This window comes from Ipomoea triloba, chromosome 4 (assembly GCF_003576645.1).
Source record: "Ipomoea triloba cultivar NCNSP0323 chromosome 4, ASM357664v1".
NCBI classification, from domain to species: Eukaryota; Viridiplantae; Streptophyta; class Magnoliopsida; order Solanales; family Convolvulaceae; genus Ipomoea; species Ipomoea triloba.
The window spans coordinates 2,019,353-2,034,869 of record NC_044919.1 but is presented as its reverse complement, the minus strand read 5'-3'; the positions used below and the strand labels follow the sequence as shown (position 1 = coordinate 2,034,869).

General features: G+C 35.1%; 2 protein-coding genes across 2 annotated transcripts; both read right to left on the bottom strand.

Annotated features, from left to right (window-relative positions):
* Window positions 1-7,618: 7,618 nt before the first annotated feature.
* On the bottom strand, window positions 7,619-11,315 carry LOC116017158. Its single transcript, XM_031257688.1, has 7 exons — window positions 11,018-11,315; window positions 9,844-10,104; window positions 9,134-9,760; window positions 8,830-9,003; window positions 8,576-8,715; window positions 7,996-8,106; window positions 7,619-7,856 (listed from the first exon to the last, which is right to left on the bottom strand). Exons 1-7 carry the CDS (start codon window positions 11,180-11,182, stop codon window positions 7,775-7,777), a joined length of 1,560 nt encoding a protein of 519 aa, XP_031113548.1. The 5' UTR covers window positions 11,183-11,315; the 3' UTR covers window positions 7,619-7,774.
* An 867-nt stretch (window positions 11,316-12,182) lies between these two features.
* Window positions 12,183-15,510, bottom strand: LOC116014680 (probable dolichyl pyrophosphate Glc1Man9GlcNAc2 alpha-1,3-glucosyltransferase). The gene is made up of 4 exons (XM_031254621.1): window positions 14,631-15,510; window positions 13,853-14,059; window positions 13,383-13,620; window positions 12,183-12,759 (listed from the first exon to the last, which is right to left on the bottom strand). The coding sequence occupies exons 1-4, from the start codon at window positions 15,408-15,410 to the stop codon at window positions 12,371-12,373; spliced, it is 1,614 nt and encodes a 537-aa protein (XP_031110481.1). The 5' UTR covers window positions 15,411-15,510; the 3' UTR covers window positions 12,183-12,370.
* Window positions 15,511-15,517: the final 7 nt, after the last annotated feature.

The following is a 15,517-nucleotide window of genomic DNA, read 5'->3' as shown; positions in this document are numbered from 1 at the left end:
AAGTTTGCAGGTCTTTTGGATCAGGGTGTAGTGCTTGTGCTTGTGCTTGTGCTTGTGCTTGTGATCATTCTCCTTGGCGCCATGGATGATGAATGGGAAAAGGGAGATGGAAAGTAGTAGGAGAAGAGAAAATAATAAAGTAGATGCCATTTTTTAAATTTCTTCTTCTGATTTGATCTCATCTAAGATGTTCTTACTTCTTAGCTTACGATGTCATTTATAGGTCAAGTATTTTTAATTTGGGAGATAAAATAGGATCCATTTTAATTTCTTGCTATTTTGTCTCTCTATCATACTATTTTTATATAAATTTTAAGTAATACTTTATAATTATCGCAATTTAAAACATTCAACATCCAATATTCTAACCACTTCAATATGCACGGACTGATATTAGATCAAGTAAAATGCAGTACGCTCAAATAAAACAATAGAATAAGTAAAGATAAGATGGATTAAGGTATAAAAAAAAGGAGATAATATCGTTAATTATACAAATTACAAATTATTAAAAATCTCTTTGTAAATTACATTAGTAGTAGAATTACAATTTTGTTTTGATTCATTACAAACTAAAATTTTAAGTCCGTCTGGTTGACTTACTCTTGAAGCAGCTACATATAATTGACCATGGACAAAAACAAGTTTCTTTAGAATCAATCCCACATTGGAAAGTGTTTGTCCTTGACTCTTGTTGATAGTCATTGCATATGACAACATTAGGGGAAATTGTCTTCTATTGAACTTGAAAGGTAATCAATGTGTTTTTTAGTTGATGAAAATATAGCAATTCATTTTTTGTTTGTGTACAATAGTGATTAACTGAACTCAGTGTTGATTATTCTTTGAAGTTAATCGATCACTGAACTGTTGATAGATCATTCTTTTACTCAAATGTTTCAGGTTTTGAACATTAACTTTAAATTACAATTCACAAACAATACTATATTAGGTGGTATAGAGAAACAATATTACTTCATTTTAGTACTCTGTTGTGTGAGTTTAGCTGAATTGTAATCGGACAATGTTTGTGCAGATTCATTGATTGGCCCTATTTACTTGAAAAATTACAAAGCAGCTGGAATTGGCAGCTTAATCACAAAAGGTGTTGCAAAAGTACAAAAGAGATGGGTGGTGTTTGGCAAACGGCTGGTAGCTGATAGCTGATTGGTTTAGCTAGTAGTTGATGGCCGATTGCGTTAACTGATTTTACCAGCGGGTTGTATTAGCTGGTTATAAAAAACTGTTTGACAAATTAGCTGTTTACTTGTAGCTGATTGAATGTAAAATGACATTTAAGGGTATGAGTGTATTGTATTATTTCAACCTTTAAATATAATAAGATAAACTCTTATTAATAAATAATTATAAATTTTGGGTATCATCTATACTTTTTTTAAGGATATAAGTTAATTATTTTTTGTTTATTTAACTCTTATTAAATTATATTCTAAAACAATTTTTATTAATTATTTTCAATTATTATTATTATTATTATTATTATTAAAAATGACAAACGCATCACCCGTTGTTTATTATTATTATTATTAAATAACAAACACATCACCCATTTAAAAGTAAATTTCATTGATTTCAAAAGGATAAAATAGTTGATGCGAACCTGGTTGGCCCGATCTTCTCTTCACACTCTAATTTAAAAAGGATTTTAAAATGGTTTATTCGGTTCGGTGAGTTTGATTTGGAAGGTTTAATTTAGGTTGGGTAAATGGTTGTTTTTGGGTTTTGATGTATAACGGTTTGCCACGTTCGGCTGTAGAACGATAAAAACCGGGGATGATGCCACAAGGATGGTAATTTCCTTGATAAGTCAGGTTTGCCATGATCCATTCATCACGGCCGAACTCATTCCGAGTTCCAGAAAACAGTTAGTTTTCTATCTCAAAAATTCTCTACTGTGTATTTCATTTGGCATGCAATGACCTTAAATAGCCATTAGCAAGCTAATTACAACCACATGAATGAGATAATTATTTAGAATATGATAAAATAATCCTAACTAACAAACTAAGATAAACATTAAATTTAATATAATTCTAACAAACTAAATCTAAAATTATTTTAAAATAATCATCCTAATTTAATTAATAAAACCAATTCTGAAATATTCCAACAACCAATTATTGGTTCTCGTGCCCACAACATTAGTCAATATACCCATTGATCCCAATAAACTGATACAAAAAGCTACATTATATTCATTAGCTTTTCAATTTTCAGCTTATTGGCCCAATCAGCCAAGACCAATAAGCCATTTACCAAACACTTCAAAATAGTTTATTGGTAGGTCAAACAACTAAATTTGGTCAAATAAACTAAAATTTGGCTTATAAGCCAAATAACCAAACACCCCCATGGACTTTCAAGATCTGTATGAGTAGATAACAACTATGTATATTGATTTCATTGGTAAAAACAAAGTATTGTATTGATTACATAAGGTAGAAACTGTTAGATAAGTATAAGGTTATTAGTACAAACATTTGATCATTATGAAATAAGTTTATGATGCACTGTCTATGTCTTCACTTCCTTCTGCTACACTTCATTAAATGCCTTATGCTAAGTGTTCTTTCCAGCTGCTAAGTGTTCTTTCCAGCACTAAAACATTGAGTCCTACACTGCTACATCTTTTCCCATTTCACATCATGCACATATAAAGTACCTGCAAAACTTTTGATTTGACAAAAAAAATAACTTAGCAATAAAGATCATTGTGTGAACAGTATAGTGCTGGAAACTGAGCACAATTTAGAAACCAACTTAGCAGTAAAGTCTTAGCAGTTAAAAAAAACATCAAAAGACATCATCTCAGTAGGATCAAAAACATCAATTCAAAAATCAACTTAGCAGTTAAAAAAACAATTACGAATCATCTCAATAGGACCAAAAGAAATTAATTTTGCAGTAGGACCAAAAGACATGCAGGAACCATTGTCAATAGGACCAAAAGACATTGTCTGAAGAGGACCAATAGTAACCATTGTCACATTTACAATCAAGAATCACAGAACAAACAGCCATTCATGTTTCCTTATCATCAAGTTCCTTCTCCTCCTTGACCACCACATGTTTTTTTCTTCTTTGAAGTTTGAGTGCTGGAAAATTGATCAAGTAAACTTCTCTTAACAGCCTCATTCTCAGTTACATGAACTGATGGTTCCTTCACAGCATTCACATTTGAACTCTCTGCCTCTTCCTTTGGGAAAAATCCCTAAATAGATAGGAGTACATTAGTTTTGTAGAAGAACCTGAAAAAGTAATACTTGTAGACATAATGAGTATAATATAGGTTACTTACCTCATCTGAATCCGATTCACTGTCATTAAGTTGTAACTTAGAGGATACACAATCATCATTATCGTCAAGGAGACCAGGGCAGTAAATATTGAACAACACAGGGAAGTGTTTCACTTGCATTACAGGAATAACATGACTTAGGTTGTCCTATTGATCTTTTTTTACATTGATCTTAAAGAAAAAATCTCGGCCCACCATAGTCTTAAGCTCTTTAGGGATCTTGATCATTACCTAAGATTTGAAAAGAAATTAGAGTATAGTAGGTTAACAAAGAGTTGTAGAAAAGATATTACTCAATGATTTATTAAAATTAAACAAACCTTTGGCTGCATTGCTATCACTTCATCAGCTTTTACACAAACCAAATCAAGTGCTTCACGATCCCATAGTAGAAAGTGTGATGTACCCTTAACATCAACAACTCTAACCTTGATTTTATACCTGTGAATGCATTCATCATATCTGCTGTTACACTTGCTACACTCAAACATTCCTTTATTTAGTTCCACCTTCTGATTGCATCCTTGTGCTTTGCACGACTCATAAAACCAATCATTAACATCGGACTCTATACTGATGATCTGTGCAGGTACCCAAAATTCCCCTACCTGTGCAAAAGGAAAAAAAAAGGTAAAAAGTTATTCTAATAAGATAGAATTAAATTACTGTCAAGAAAGAACTTTTATGTACCTCTCTTTTCTAAAAGATATCAGATATAGTAATGATACGCATTTTTGAACTACTTAAATTCCCACCACTTGAACTACCATAACTATAAGCTGAATTAGAGGTAATGCTCTTTATAGGTGTTTGCTGCATAATTAGACTAAAAGGAAAAAAATATATCAGTAATGTGTGCAGGGCCATTGCACAAATTGGGGGCCCCATACGTTATATATGTGTATATAGTATATACTATACAGCAGGCAGCGGCCCTAAAAACAATTCCTAAAGACAAAATTCTAAAGTTCCTAAAAACAATTTATTAGGCTTACCTTACCAACGGTGCCACTATCAAAGGTGGTGCTGCGGCCGCCCAAAGCTTGAGTATATATTGATGTTCTGATTTACGACGCTGTCGTAGCCAAGCCCTCAAAGCTATATATATATATATATATATATATATATATATATATATATATATATATATATATATATATATATATATATATATATATATATATATATAAAAGATGAAGAGAGTGTGGAAGATGGAAGATAGGTCATTAATTCCTTGTGGTTGGAAGATGGCCGGATGGTAAGTCATGACCTCCATTCCATACAAATTGGAAGATCAGGTGTGTTCAGGATGGAGCCAGAATTTCTTCCGGGGGAGACGAAAAATAAAACACTATCAAAACTTTAAAAATAATAAATAAATAAAATAAAATTAAAAAAAATAATCCAATGGTGTAGCTCAAGTGGCAAGTGAGCTCTATTTGTGGGGAAGATTAAATTAAAAAAAAATAATCCAATGGTGTAGCTCAAGTGGCAAGTGAGCTCTATTTGTGGGGAAGAATTCCGGGATAACCTGGGTTCGACTCCCACAAGTGAACGTGGGTGTACTTGAACTGTTACACGGACAGAGAATGACCCCGTGAATTTACCAAAAAAAACTTTATAAAAATATTGAGAAATGTAATTAATTTGATAAAACAATTCAACTAGAAAACACATCTTTGTTGAGAAAAAGAGGAATTGAACTCCTAACCTTTCATAAATAAAACACGTCAAAATTTTATAAAAATATTCATAAAAAAATAGGAAATATAATTAATTTGATAAAAATATTCATAACAAAATAAGAAATATAATTAATAACTTCATAAAAATATAGAATAAGGGTCAAATTGGAACGTAACATAAAAGTGCAATCAAACCATTGAACTAAAAAGTCGTGCAATTACCCCACTCAATGCCACAAAGTGCAATTACCCCACTTGAAATCTCCTCTGGTAATTTTCTTGTACATTTTCATGATTCTTTTAATTTTTATTTATTTTTTCAGATTCACATGGTTTTGGTGTTGGGCTGCCTCTGGATCAAGTTCAAGGCGGTTGAAACTAGTAGCGCAGAATCGCAGATGGAATACTCTCCAGACTTTGTAATCTAACTGGTCATTATGATTAACGAAGGAAGTTGGAGAAGACACGCTTCAAGAACAAAGAAGAAGGAAAAAAAAAAAAAAAAAAAAAAAAAAAAAACCAACTCACCTCCACGTAGATAGGTAACCGGAAGGGAGGGGAGAAAACCGGCTGCTGTAATTGCACGTTTTTTAGTTCAGTGGTCTGATTGCACTTCTGTATTATGTTAGTGCCCAATTTGACCCTTATTCCTAAAAATATTCATAACAAAATAGGAAATATAATTAATTTAAATAGAAAACACATCTTTATTGAGAAAGAGAAGAATTGAACTCTTAACCTTTCATAAGGTTAAGCATGCATCTACCAACCAATCCAACTAAACTCTTATTTACATTTGTCTATTTTTTAATATACATATATAAAGCCCCAACTAAACTCTTATTTACATTTGTCTATTTTTTAATATACATATATAAAGCCATTAAAAAAGGGGCTGATTCCTTGTTTGTCGAGAAACTTGATTCAATGGACTAAAATATGGACGTTTGAAAAAGTGGACAGAAATGTCGAAAGTTGATTAAAAAAATTAAAAGCTTTACCCATATACACATATACAGTACAAAGCTGCATTTACTTTATCAATATACACATGTACCGTACAAAGCTCCATTATAATATTATATATATAGTACAAAGCCGAATACATGCTTGGTTTTGTACACAACTGCAAATTCCTTCCCTACTCGTACAATGCTTTTTTTTCTTTTTTTTTTTCTTTTTTTTTTTTAGTACTACTGGGGAAAAACTGAAGAAAGTAATTTGAAGAAAAAAAAACAAGTTCAAAAATTATTTAAAAAAAAAAAATCTTTAAGATAATTTACTTCCCTTAAATTTTATCATCGATAATTAAAACTTGTTAGGATAGTGTGTTTCAGACACCTAAATATAATGATAAAGTGTTTTTATATTTGTACTAAGTTTTAAGTTTGTTATACAAACTTATTAGGCTAGCTAAGAAGTGAAAAATAATGTTGTAAAAGTGGTTTTGATATAATAAGAAGAATAAAATGTGAAATTTCCTATTTTACCCTCAAATTTTAAATATTTTTAAATTTTCCGTCAAATTTAATAGCCAGGGACTAAACTCGCCACTTCGCGAATAACTGAGCGACTAAACTCGGATACGACCATAACTCAGGGACTGAGTCCGCACTACCCTATAACCCAGCGACTAAAGATGTCATTTTCCCTTTAAATAATTGTAAAAAATAACAAAAAAACAAAACAAAACAAAATTATTTTGAATTAACAATATTGATATACCCAGTACATACGCCGCAAAAGATAAATACACCAATACATACGCCTTATGCTGAAAAGTGGATGATTACGTCAGCTATGCATTGGCTTATTGATATTTTTGTCCACTAATCCATTTCTCGACATTCTTGTCCAAAGAATTGGTTTCATGGACAAAGTCAGCTATGCCTCTTAAAAAAGACTATGCTGTCAACGAGAATTGAACCCAGAACCTTACCAACTAACAAACATAAAACAAATTTCTACCACCTAGTCTAACTTATCTATTGGTTATATTTTCTGTTTTTATATTTTTATACTACAACATGTACCATATAATACATACAAGAGCTATATATGGTGTGGGGTTTGTGAAAGCAGCTGCCTCCATTGTAGCTCCGCCCCTGGGTGTGTCGTAACTGTCTTTAATTTGGGAGATAAAATAGGATCCATTTTAATTTCTTGTTTCTTTTTTGTTTTTTTTTTCGAAAACATTTTAATTTCTTGTTATTTTGTCTCTATCACACTATTTTTATATAAATTTAAGAGTACATACTAATCCATATTTAGCATGACCATGCCACCAAAATTTAACTTACATGAGTTGTGAGAATAATCCAAATTTGACTCAGGTTGCACTCACTAATTAATAACCTTTGCCCAAGCTCTTATGTAATAGCCCGGAATATTTCACCTACTAAGGATGTATAGGAGTGCATTAGGTAAACTTCACTTTTGTGTAATAACTCAAAATATCCATTGTATACGTACTACTCGACGGAATGTGCAGGTACATTAAGTAAACTCTACTCTTGTGTAATATGCATTCTTGTGTAATTGACCATAATATTTCAACCACTACCTAACGACGTGCAAGAGTGCATTGAGTAGATACGACGTTAGAGCTCACATGGGCAATTCAAGTAGTAGTTTAAAAGTGAAGACTCAAGAGATATATTACACCTTGCAAAGAAAGTTACAGAGCTAAGATGGCAACTGAATAAAATACATATATGTATATATGTGTGTCTGTATGTATTGTATGCATAGCATATTTACAATTTTTGAATCATTGCAAAGGGGTTTCTGTGGTTGAGATGGAACTTTGCTCGGGACCATTACAAACGTTGCATCTGCAGACCGGGCATACCCTAAAAGGAAAATCGGAGAATTGAAGTAAACGCAATTGGTTACATTTCCCATGGAAAGCGGGCAGATAAAGAATCTAGTAGGGTAGGAAAAAAAAAATTTTAAAAAAAAAAAAAAAAAAAAAAAAAGGGTGGAACATACCTGTTTACTTCTTTCAGCCATTTATCAATACATGTCATGTGATATTCATGATGACAAGGGAGAACCCTCAGTTTGTCACCATCTTCATACTCAGCCAAACAGATGTAACACCTGTTATAAAAAATTAAAAAAAAAAAAAACAAAACAAAAAAAAACAAAAAAAAACAAAAAAAAAAAAAAAAAAAAAAAAAAAAAAACAAAAAAAAACAAAAAAAAAAAAAAAACGCCCATCAGTTGTGTCCCCAACTACCACGCATCATTGGTCTCGCTATCATTCAAGCACATCGGGATCCAGAAAACATATAATATAATTGCAGTTCTTTTGATGGTTTGTTAGTTCTCTGAATTTCACATCTAACTTGGTGAATGACAGAAAATTTTTATAGTCATTGCCTCAAATGTAATTAGTGTTTTAACAGTTAGTACAGGGTGAATATGGTGATCCAACATTTTAACGGTGTTTTGGCTTAGAAGAAAACAAATCAACGCTTTTTAGCAGTTATTAGAGAAAGCAAATGGCAACGACAAAGGTGTTTTGATAATCAAGAATGGCATTGTTTAGCAGATGAAGAAAGCTTACTGCTGTGTATCACCCAACGCATTTTCAACGGGATCTAAAGTTTTGTGGTATTTGAGAGGAAACGCATCTACTGTAGCTTCTGGAGCTGGAAGTGAGAACGTTGATAGTGAGAAAGATTGTCTATGAATCTCGTCGATTACCTACACAACAGAAATAAAAGAAGGCATGTGAATGTTTATACAACAGCTTTCCTTTCAAGAATATATACTCACTTCATAGAAAAGAGGGGAGAGAATAGGATCTTAGAGATATACCTCAAATAAGGCCTCGGCAAGCATGATTATTCGTGAAATACTTGCAAGGGTACTGAACTCTTCAGCTGTGAAGAATGACTCGCACGAGCATGTACCATCAGGGTGGAGCCCGGATGGGCAAAATGATGTTTGTGAAACCCGATTTCCGTGGCCTCTGTGAACTCTTTCAGAGATCTATAGGCGTGCGTAGACAACAATTGTTAAATAACACCATAATCAATAACCATATGGAAATGCTATGAAGCATATAGAAGACAATCACAAGATAATGTCGATATTCAACCAAAGAGTAAAGATAAAGCACCTCTGATCTTGATGGCAATCTTCGTTCGTTTCTGCGATGACCTGTTTCTCCTAAGTAACTGGAACCATATCCAACTCCATCAAAGTGGAGATCACCATTCAAATCAATAAGCCATCTGTCATGAGACCCTAGATCATCAGCATTTCCAGTGGCAAAAACAAGTGTTGGGGAATCATTATGCCTCCTTAAACTGTGTCTCGATAAAGCATCCCAAAAGAGCCTCCTACTATTTCTTCTTGCTTCACGGTTATTTATATCAGCAACACTACTAGATAAGATGTTGGAAGAGATACTCACCACATCAACATGAAACAAATCTCTAACGCTTCGATCCTGATCATTGCCCGCCAAAAGAAATCTCGAACTAGAAGTTGTAGTTACTTGAGGGTTATCATCCCCAGGCAACGTAAGTCTTCTAGCCGACTCAGGGACTTCAGAAACGGGCCCGGAACTAGAGCTGGTGTCATCATCAGTTCCGGGATGTTCAACAAAATCCCCTTCTGGACACGAGTTTTTCACCTCCTGCACTACATTGCGTGAATTTTCACCATCCTTTCCTGAATCGTGGGCATCAATGTCTTCAACCATACTGACCGTTTCAATTTCTGAGATCAATTCACGAGAAGCCTGTTCACAGAATTGAAGCAACCACATCACTATCCCTCCAATAATGCTATATAACAAACCAGAGCAATATAATAGTATCTTACCAGATGGGCTATTGGCTGCTTATTCCTCAAATTGCGGGTCCTATGGCTGCGAGCTTCAACATTTGGTAAAGCATCACAAGATATGTCCTCTTTAAAGCTACTACTGCTTTCTGATGAAGTTCCAGGTTCAAATTCGGAACTAGTATACCCAACTTCTGCACTAAATATTGAAGATTCTGTTACAGATTCTTGAGAAATATCATTAATTGGAGCTCGATTTTCCAAGGAACTTATTGGTGAGTTTTGAGGATAATCTTCAAGCTGCATATGAAGAATGGCAAATCATAAAGTTCCAAAAAGAGAACCATAACATCATACGATCCATCAGATAATAAGCAGCATGTTACGAACATTGTGATGTGATTACATCACCAAGCTCTTTAATGAGCATTGCCACATTCCAAAAGAAACAAGACATTAACCTATGTGGCATTGCCATTAAAAAAAAGGTTACGGAAAACTAATTCTAGTAATTCAATGGAAAAAGACTGAATCGTTCAAAAGCAGGATTTCAAGGTTTATGATGCAAAAGTTAAATTTTAAATTGCAAGGCAAGCATAATTGGATTCAGAAGAACTAAGGACTTTAGTTTCTTAAAGTTAAATTCCATTTCTTATGGCAGAAAATGAAGAACATATTCTCAACCTCCTCAAACAGACTTGTATGTTTGACAAAAAGCTTAAGATCCAAGCTTCCTGGCATCCCAATCCCAATGCTAATCTCATACCAATATCAATTACCAAGAGCACATTTAAGTTAACAATCCTACATTTGGGCATCAATTTGATACTTTATCCCCTCATCCACTTTTCACATCCTTTGGTGGGTAATCAAAATTAAATTTTGGGCATACAATTAAGGTTTCCAATTAATTTCCTTAGAAGTTTGAAATAAATCAAAGAGAACCCAATCACCCACAAAAAAGAACAGATTTAGCTCCAGATCATTACAGTTGACTTTTGCGGGCCAAGAACGAAACTTTACTTAAGAAACGAAAAAGGGTTTCAAATTCCAACCAGCAAACCCGCCTTTATCAATTAAACAATCAAAAAATTCTCGCGAAACACGAAAAATCCAGGGGGAAAAACCCGAAATCAACCCCTCAACAATCTTAATCATCCAAATTAAAATCAACCGCGTGGGTATCAATTCGTAAGGATAGAAGAAATGATACCTCGAGGGTTGAACGAGAAGTGGAGGCACCACAAAGGAGAGAAGATAGTCTGTTCTTTGATGCCTTGGGTCTTGAGTGAGAAGACCCGGAGGCAGATGATGATCTTTTGGGTGGCGAAGATGATGATGATAAAGAACCTCCTAAGCGACTGCTGGTAGAGCCCATGGTGGGAAAGATGGAGAGATGAAATCACAGTATTTTCGGGGAAATGGAAGAGAGAGAGCGGGAGAGAGAGAAAGGCGCACAGACATGAATGGCGAAAGTCATCGCAATTCGCAACCCGATTTGTTTATAGGATGGTTCAGTTTACTCGGACTTTTTATTAAAACGCGTTATCTAAAATGGTTGTCTCTTTCTTTAATGGTTGCAAAAAAGATGGTTCTCTTTCTTTAAATACAAGTTTTTTAATAAAAAATTATATTTGGTAGAATTACATGAACATCCTCAATAGTGAAGTTTTTGGAGTGATTTTTGAAGTGTCAAGTAAGAGGCGGGTAATTTTTGATGTGCCAAGTAAGAGAGATGAGGAAAAAAGAAAAGGGGGCGATTTGTGTGTCCCATGCACGCCTATGCACCTTTCCCTTCCCCTTTTTGGGAGTCCCACAAAAAATTAACATTTGCAGGAGGAGCTCACATATTCTCTCTCATCCACATCACTCACAAAAGTTTAAAAACTTGTCCAAAATCAACTACGGTAGATGGCATTATAACTTATAAGTCAAATTAAAATTGAGTGAATAATAACCAATATTTAGAAAGAATTAAATAATTAACAAATTCAATAATATTGTTTCATAGGCTAATTAAAGACATGATGAAAGAGTGACAAAACTACCTCAAATATGATCGAGTAATGTATGAAACCTAGACTGTTTGCGGGAGCTATTTATTGATCTTCTCAATTTGAAATGGTCAACTATAGATAATTTAAATTAATTTATCTCCATATGATACTTTGTCAATTAGGATCATAAGGACACCTTTGAGTAGTTGTTGGCCTATTGTGTGCTTTCTTGTAAATCAAATAATATTAATATATGAAAAACAATTTCCAGTTCTACATAATCTGCATGAAAAACCTTTTTCATTTCCAGCATTTCTCAAGAATCCTCCCCAGCTATTTGATGATGAATCATACCTATGTTCACATTCATGGAGGAAAGAATGAAATTTCAAGGCAGAATGGGCTCTTGGCACCATCCCCATATATCTTAAAACTCAACAAAATTGTTTACAAAACATTCTGCAAAAAGAGGCATTACAAAAAGTCCCTTTCTTTGGATTAGCATCCTATCTACAGTCAAATTATAACTCAGCAAGCAAGAAATGGCACATTTTGATCATTGATAAAAGTTAATTCGACTGGATAATGCGTCTAACTTGCCAGATCCAAGAATACGCGATTCCAAGGGAGCAGTATATGGAGATCATCATAAGGGGTAAGAAAGGAAGCTTCTCACCGAGGATGAGAGGATGGAGAAATAGTCCCCACGTCTCGACAGCCAAAAGACCCAACAGATACGTCTTTCCCAAAAATCCAACGAGGAAACCTGCATTCCTCGAAGCACCAGAAGTTTCCACTTCGTAGTCTTCTCTCCTCTGTGTAGCTCGTTTTGGAGCATTGTTGGAGAAGTGAGAGGAAAATCCCAACCACATAAGAACAGCGTGCAAAAGCAGTAGCAAAACCTTGATAGGATATTCTTGAGCTTCAAATAGGAGAGGGAAAAGCGAATAGCAAGAGACTGCATAGAAATCGGAGTTTCACATTAGTCTTTAGTCACAAAAGGGTCAAGGATGATCAACCACTGTACGGGCTTAAAGGTGCCTCCTACAGTTAGGGCCTGCTCAGGATACCTCGTGGTTTGACAAAAAAAAAAAAAAAAGATGATCAACCACTGTGAACTCAACACGAAAATAGCATACATACGATACACTATGTAGAGCTTCTCAAATAAAATGGAGCAACACCAGGATTAAGGAAATATAGCCCGTTCAAGTTTACAAGATTCTCGATGATCCAGAGCTCCATCTCATTAACATTAGAAGGATACAGGAAAGATTTTCTACATAAATGCCTAAGGTTAACATATTCTAGCTTTAATGATAACAGGAAGGAATCAAGTAAAGCTCCAACCTCAAGAACACTTTTACGAGACAATAATTTTCCAAACAAAATGTGATCTTTGGTGATTTATTGTGCAAATTTGCAAGATTAGTGACCTTTTCCAGGTTATAAATTTTGATTTCTTCTATCAATATAGGAGTCATGAAGTGAAAAGTAATATGAAGCAAGTCAGTCCTTTATAATGCCTTAAAAAGAAACAGTTAATGATCAAACTGCAAGGATTAGAATAGGGTAACTTACCTATTGACAAGAAGAAATAATGCTTTGCATCTTCAACACTTTTCAGGGCAACAACAGCCAGAGGTATCACAAAGTGAAGTGATGCTTTCTCGTGGACATGCCACCCGAACAGAAAGCCACATGAATAAGCATAGGCTACCCATCTAGTGATCATTCCTGGTTTGGGATTTTTCCAAGCCTTTAGAAGACAAGGAACTAGTGCCAGCAAGACCATACCTAAGGTGATTAAAGGAGTTACCTGAATTTAAGCATAGTCTGAAATAAGATCATTACTCTGAATTTGGATATAATACAAGAAACTAACAAAGGAATAGAATTTGTAGTTTGTAGAAGTTAACAAAAACACGTCATATTACATTTTGGGTAAAGCATAAACATGAATTCTGTTGTCTATGGTCTATGAGCCAGTAGTCTAAGTAAAGGCAAATGCCAAAACACAAATATTTAGTAGCAAGAGATTTGTGTAGTACCGTGGGTAGTACAGCAAAAGGAGAGGAATCGCCCACCAACCCACCAGTGAATGAAGCAGTTGGCGCCTGGATGTTGAAACCGAGTTTCACAAGTATAAAGGCAAGAACTTTATCAAGAATTATATAAAACACCCAGAAATTTGGAGCCCAATATGCATGACACAGTCCCCTACCAAAAGGAAACATGCGACGAAGGACTTGCTGTATCTGTAAAGGTATAATAGTTCACACATTGGTCAGTAAAGGATATATGGCTCAGCAATAAAGAGAACATTCTCCTTGAACAGTATCATATAGTAATCAGAAACTATAGTATACTACGGAGTACTATACTTGGTCGGAATAAGTCACCAAATGCTTGTGACAAATCTTAGAATTTCACAAGCAACTAGTGCCAATAAGAAAGGCAGGCAAGAAGTCACCAAATGCTTGTGGCAATTCTATATATGATGCTTCCATTTCTAGCATTATTACTAAAGTTTGCAACTAAGAAAGTCAGGCAATAAATTCGTCGGTAAGGAGAATCTTGAGCAATCAACTTAGCTTAAATGACATTCTTAAAGTCAGGGATTGCACAGGAAAAATCATTGCTCCTTAAAGGAAGCAATCTGAAACCTTTAACAATAAAGCTTTAAGCTAATATACTCCAGTAAAAGGTTTGTTCGGCCGCCATCATCTAAGCATAACCTAATATACTCTAGTAAACTATATACAAGTGATCACAACTTCATAGAAAGTAAAAAAGAACACATTTTTTTGAATTAAACAATAGAATTACCTGTCCATAGTAAATGAAAGGTCCAAAAGCTGCAGCAAAAACAGCCACAACCACACTCCCCATCAACACCAGTCTCCCAAACCCCTTAAACAACCCACCCCTGCAATAGTGCCTCAACAGATACACAAAATAAACGGGCGCAGCCACTGCAAATAAATGCTTAAAGCAAAGCAAAATTGCAAACAAGAACCCTCCAAGCAAGTCCCTCCCTTCCTCTAAAGCCGAAAGGGAGAGCAAAAGCAGCCCCAAGAGAAACCCATTGTACTGAAAATGCAAATGGTCCACAATGATCAACCCAGGCGACCAAACAACTAAAACCCAAATCAAGATCCGCTCTTTCAGCTCCAATTTCCGGGTCAGCCTATAAACCGCGTAAACCAAAACGGCATCAGAGAAGATTACACTGAGTCTTTGAAAGAGAATTGTGGCGGGGGATTTGTGATTGAGTCCGCGGGTTAGGTCGAGCATTATAGGGTCGAAAAAGGGGGCGAAGAAGGAGAGAAAACGCTCGAAATGGGCGAATAGCGGCGGGTAGTCGAGAGTCCAGGGGCTAGTCTCGTCAGTGTACCATTGGGAGAGAGGGAGAGAGTGGGTAATGGCGAGCCAATTGCGATGGACCTCGAAATCAGTGCTGTGGTATGCCGGGGCCAATAGGAGCTTGAAACAAGCGGCGGCAAGGTAAAACCAGACAAGCTCTGAAATGGCGGAACTGGGATTTTGGATCTGGACTTGCTTGTTGCTATCGCCGCCGCTATGGCGGCGGTGCTTCCGGTGGCTCATTGCCCTGAAACAAGAGAAAATTGCCGCCTTCGCGGAGGAACGATGCGGGGGTCAACGGGGAAAGGAAGAGCTAGAAAATAGTTTTTTCATTTTTTGTCCCACATCAT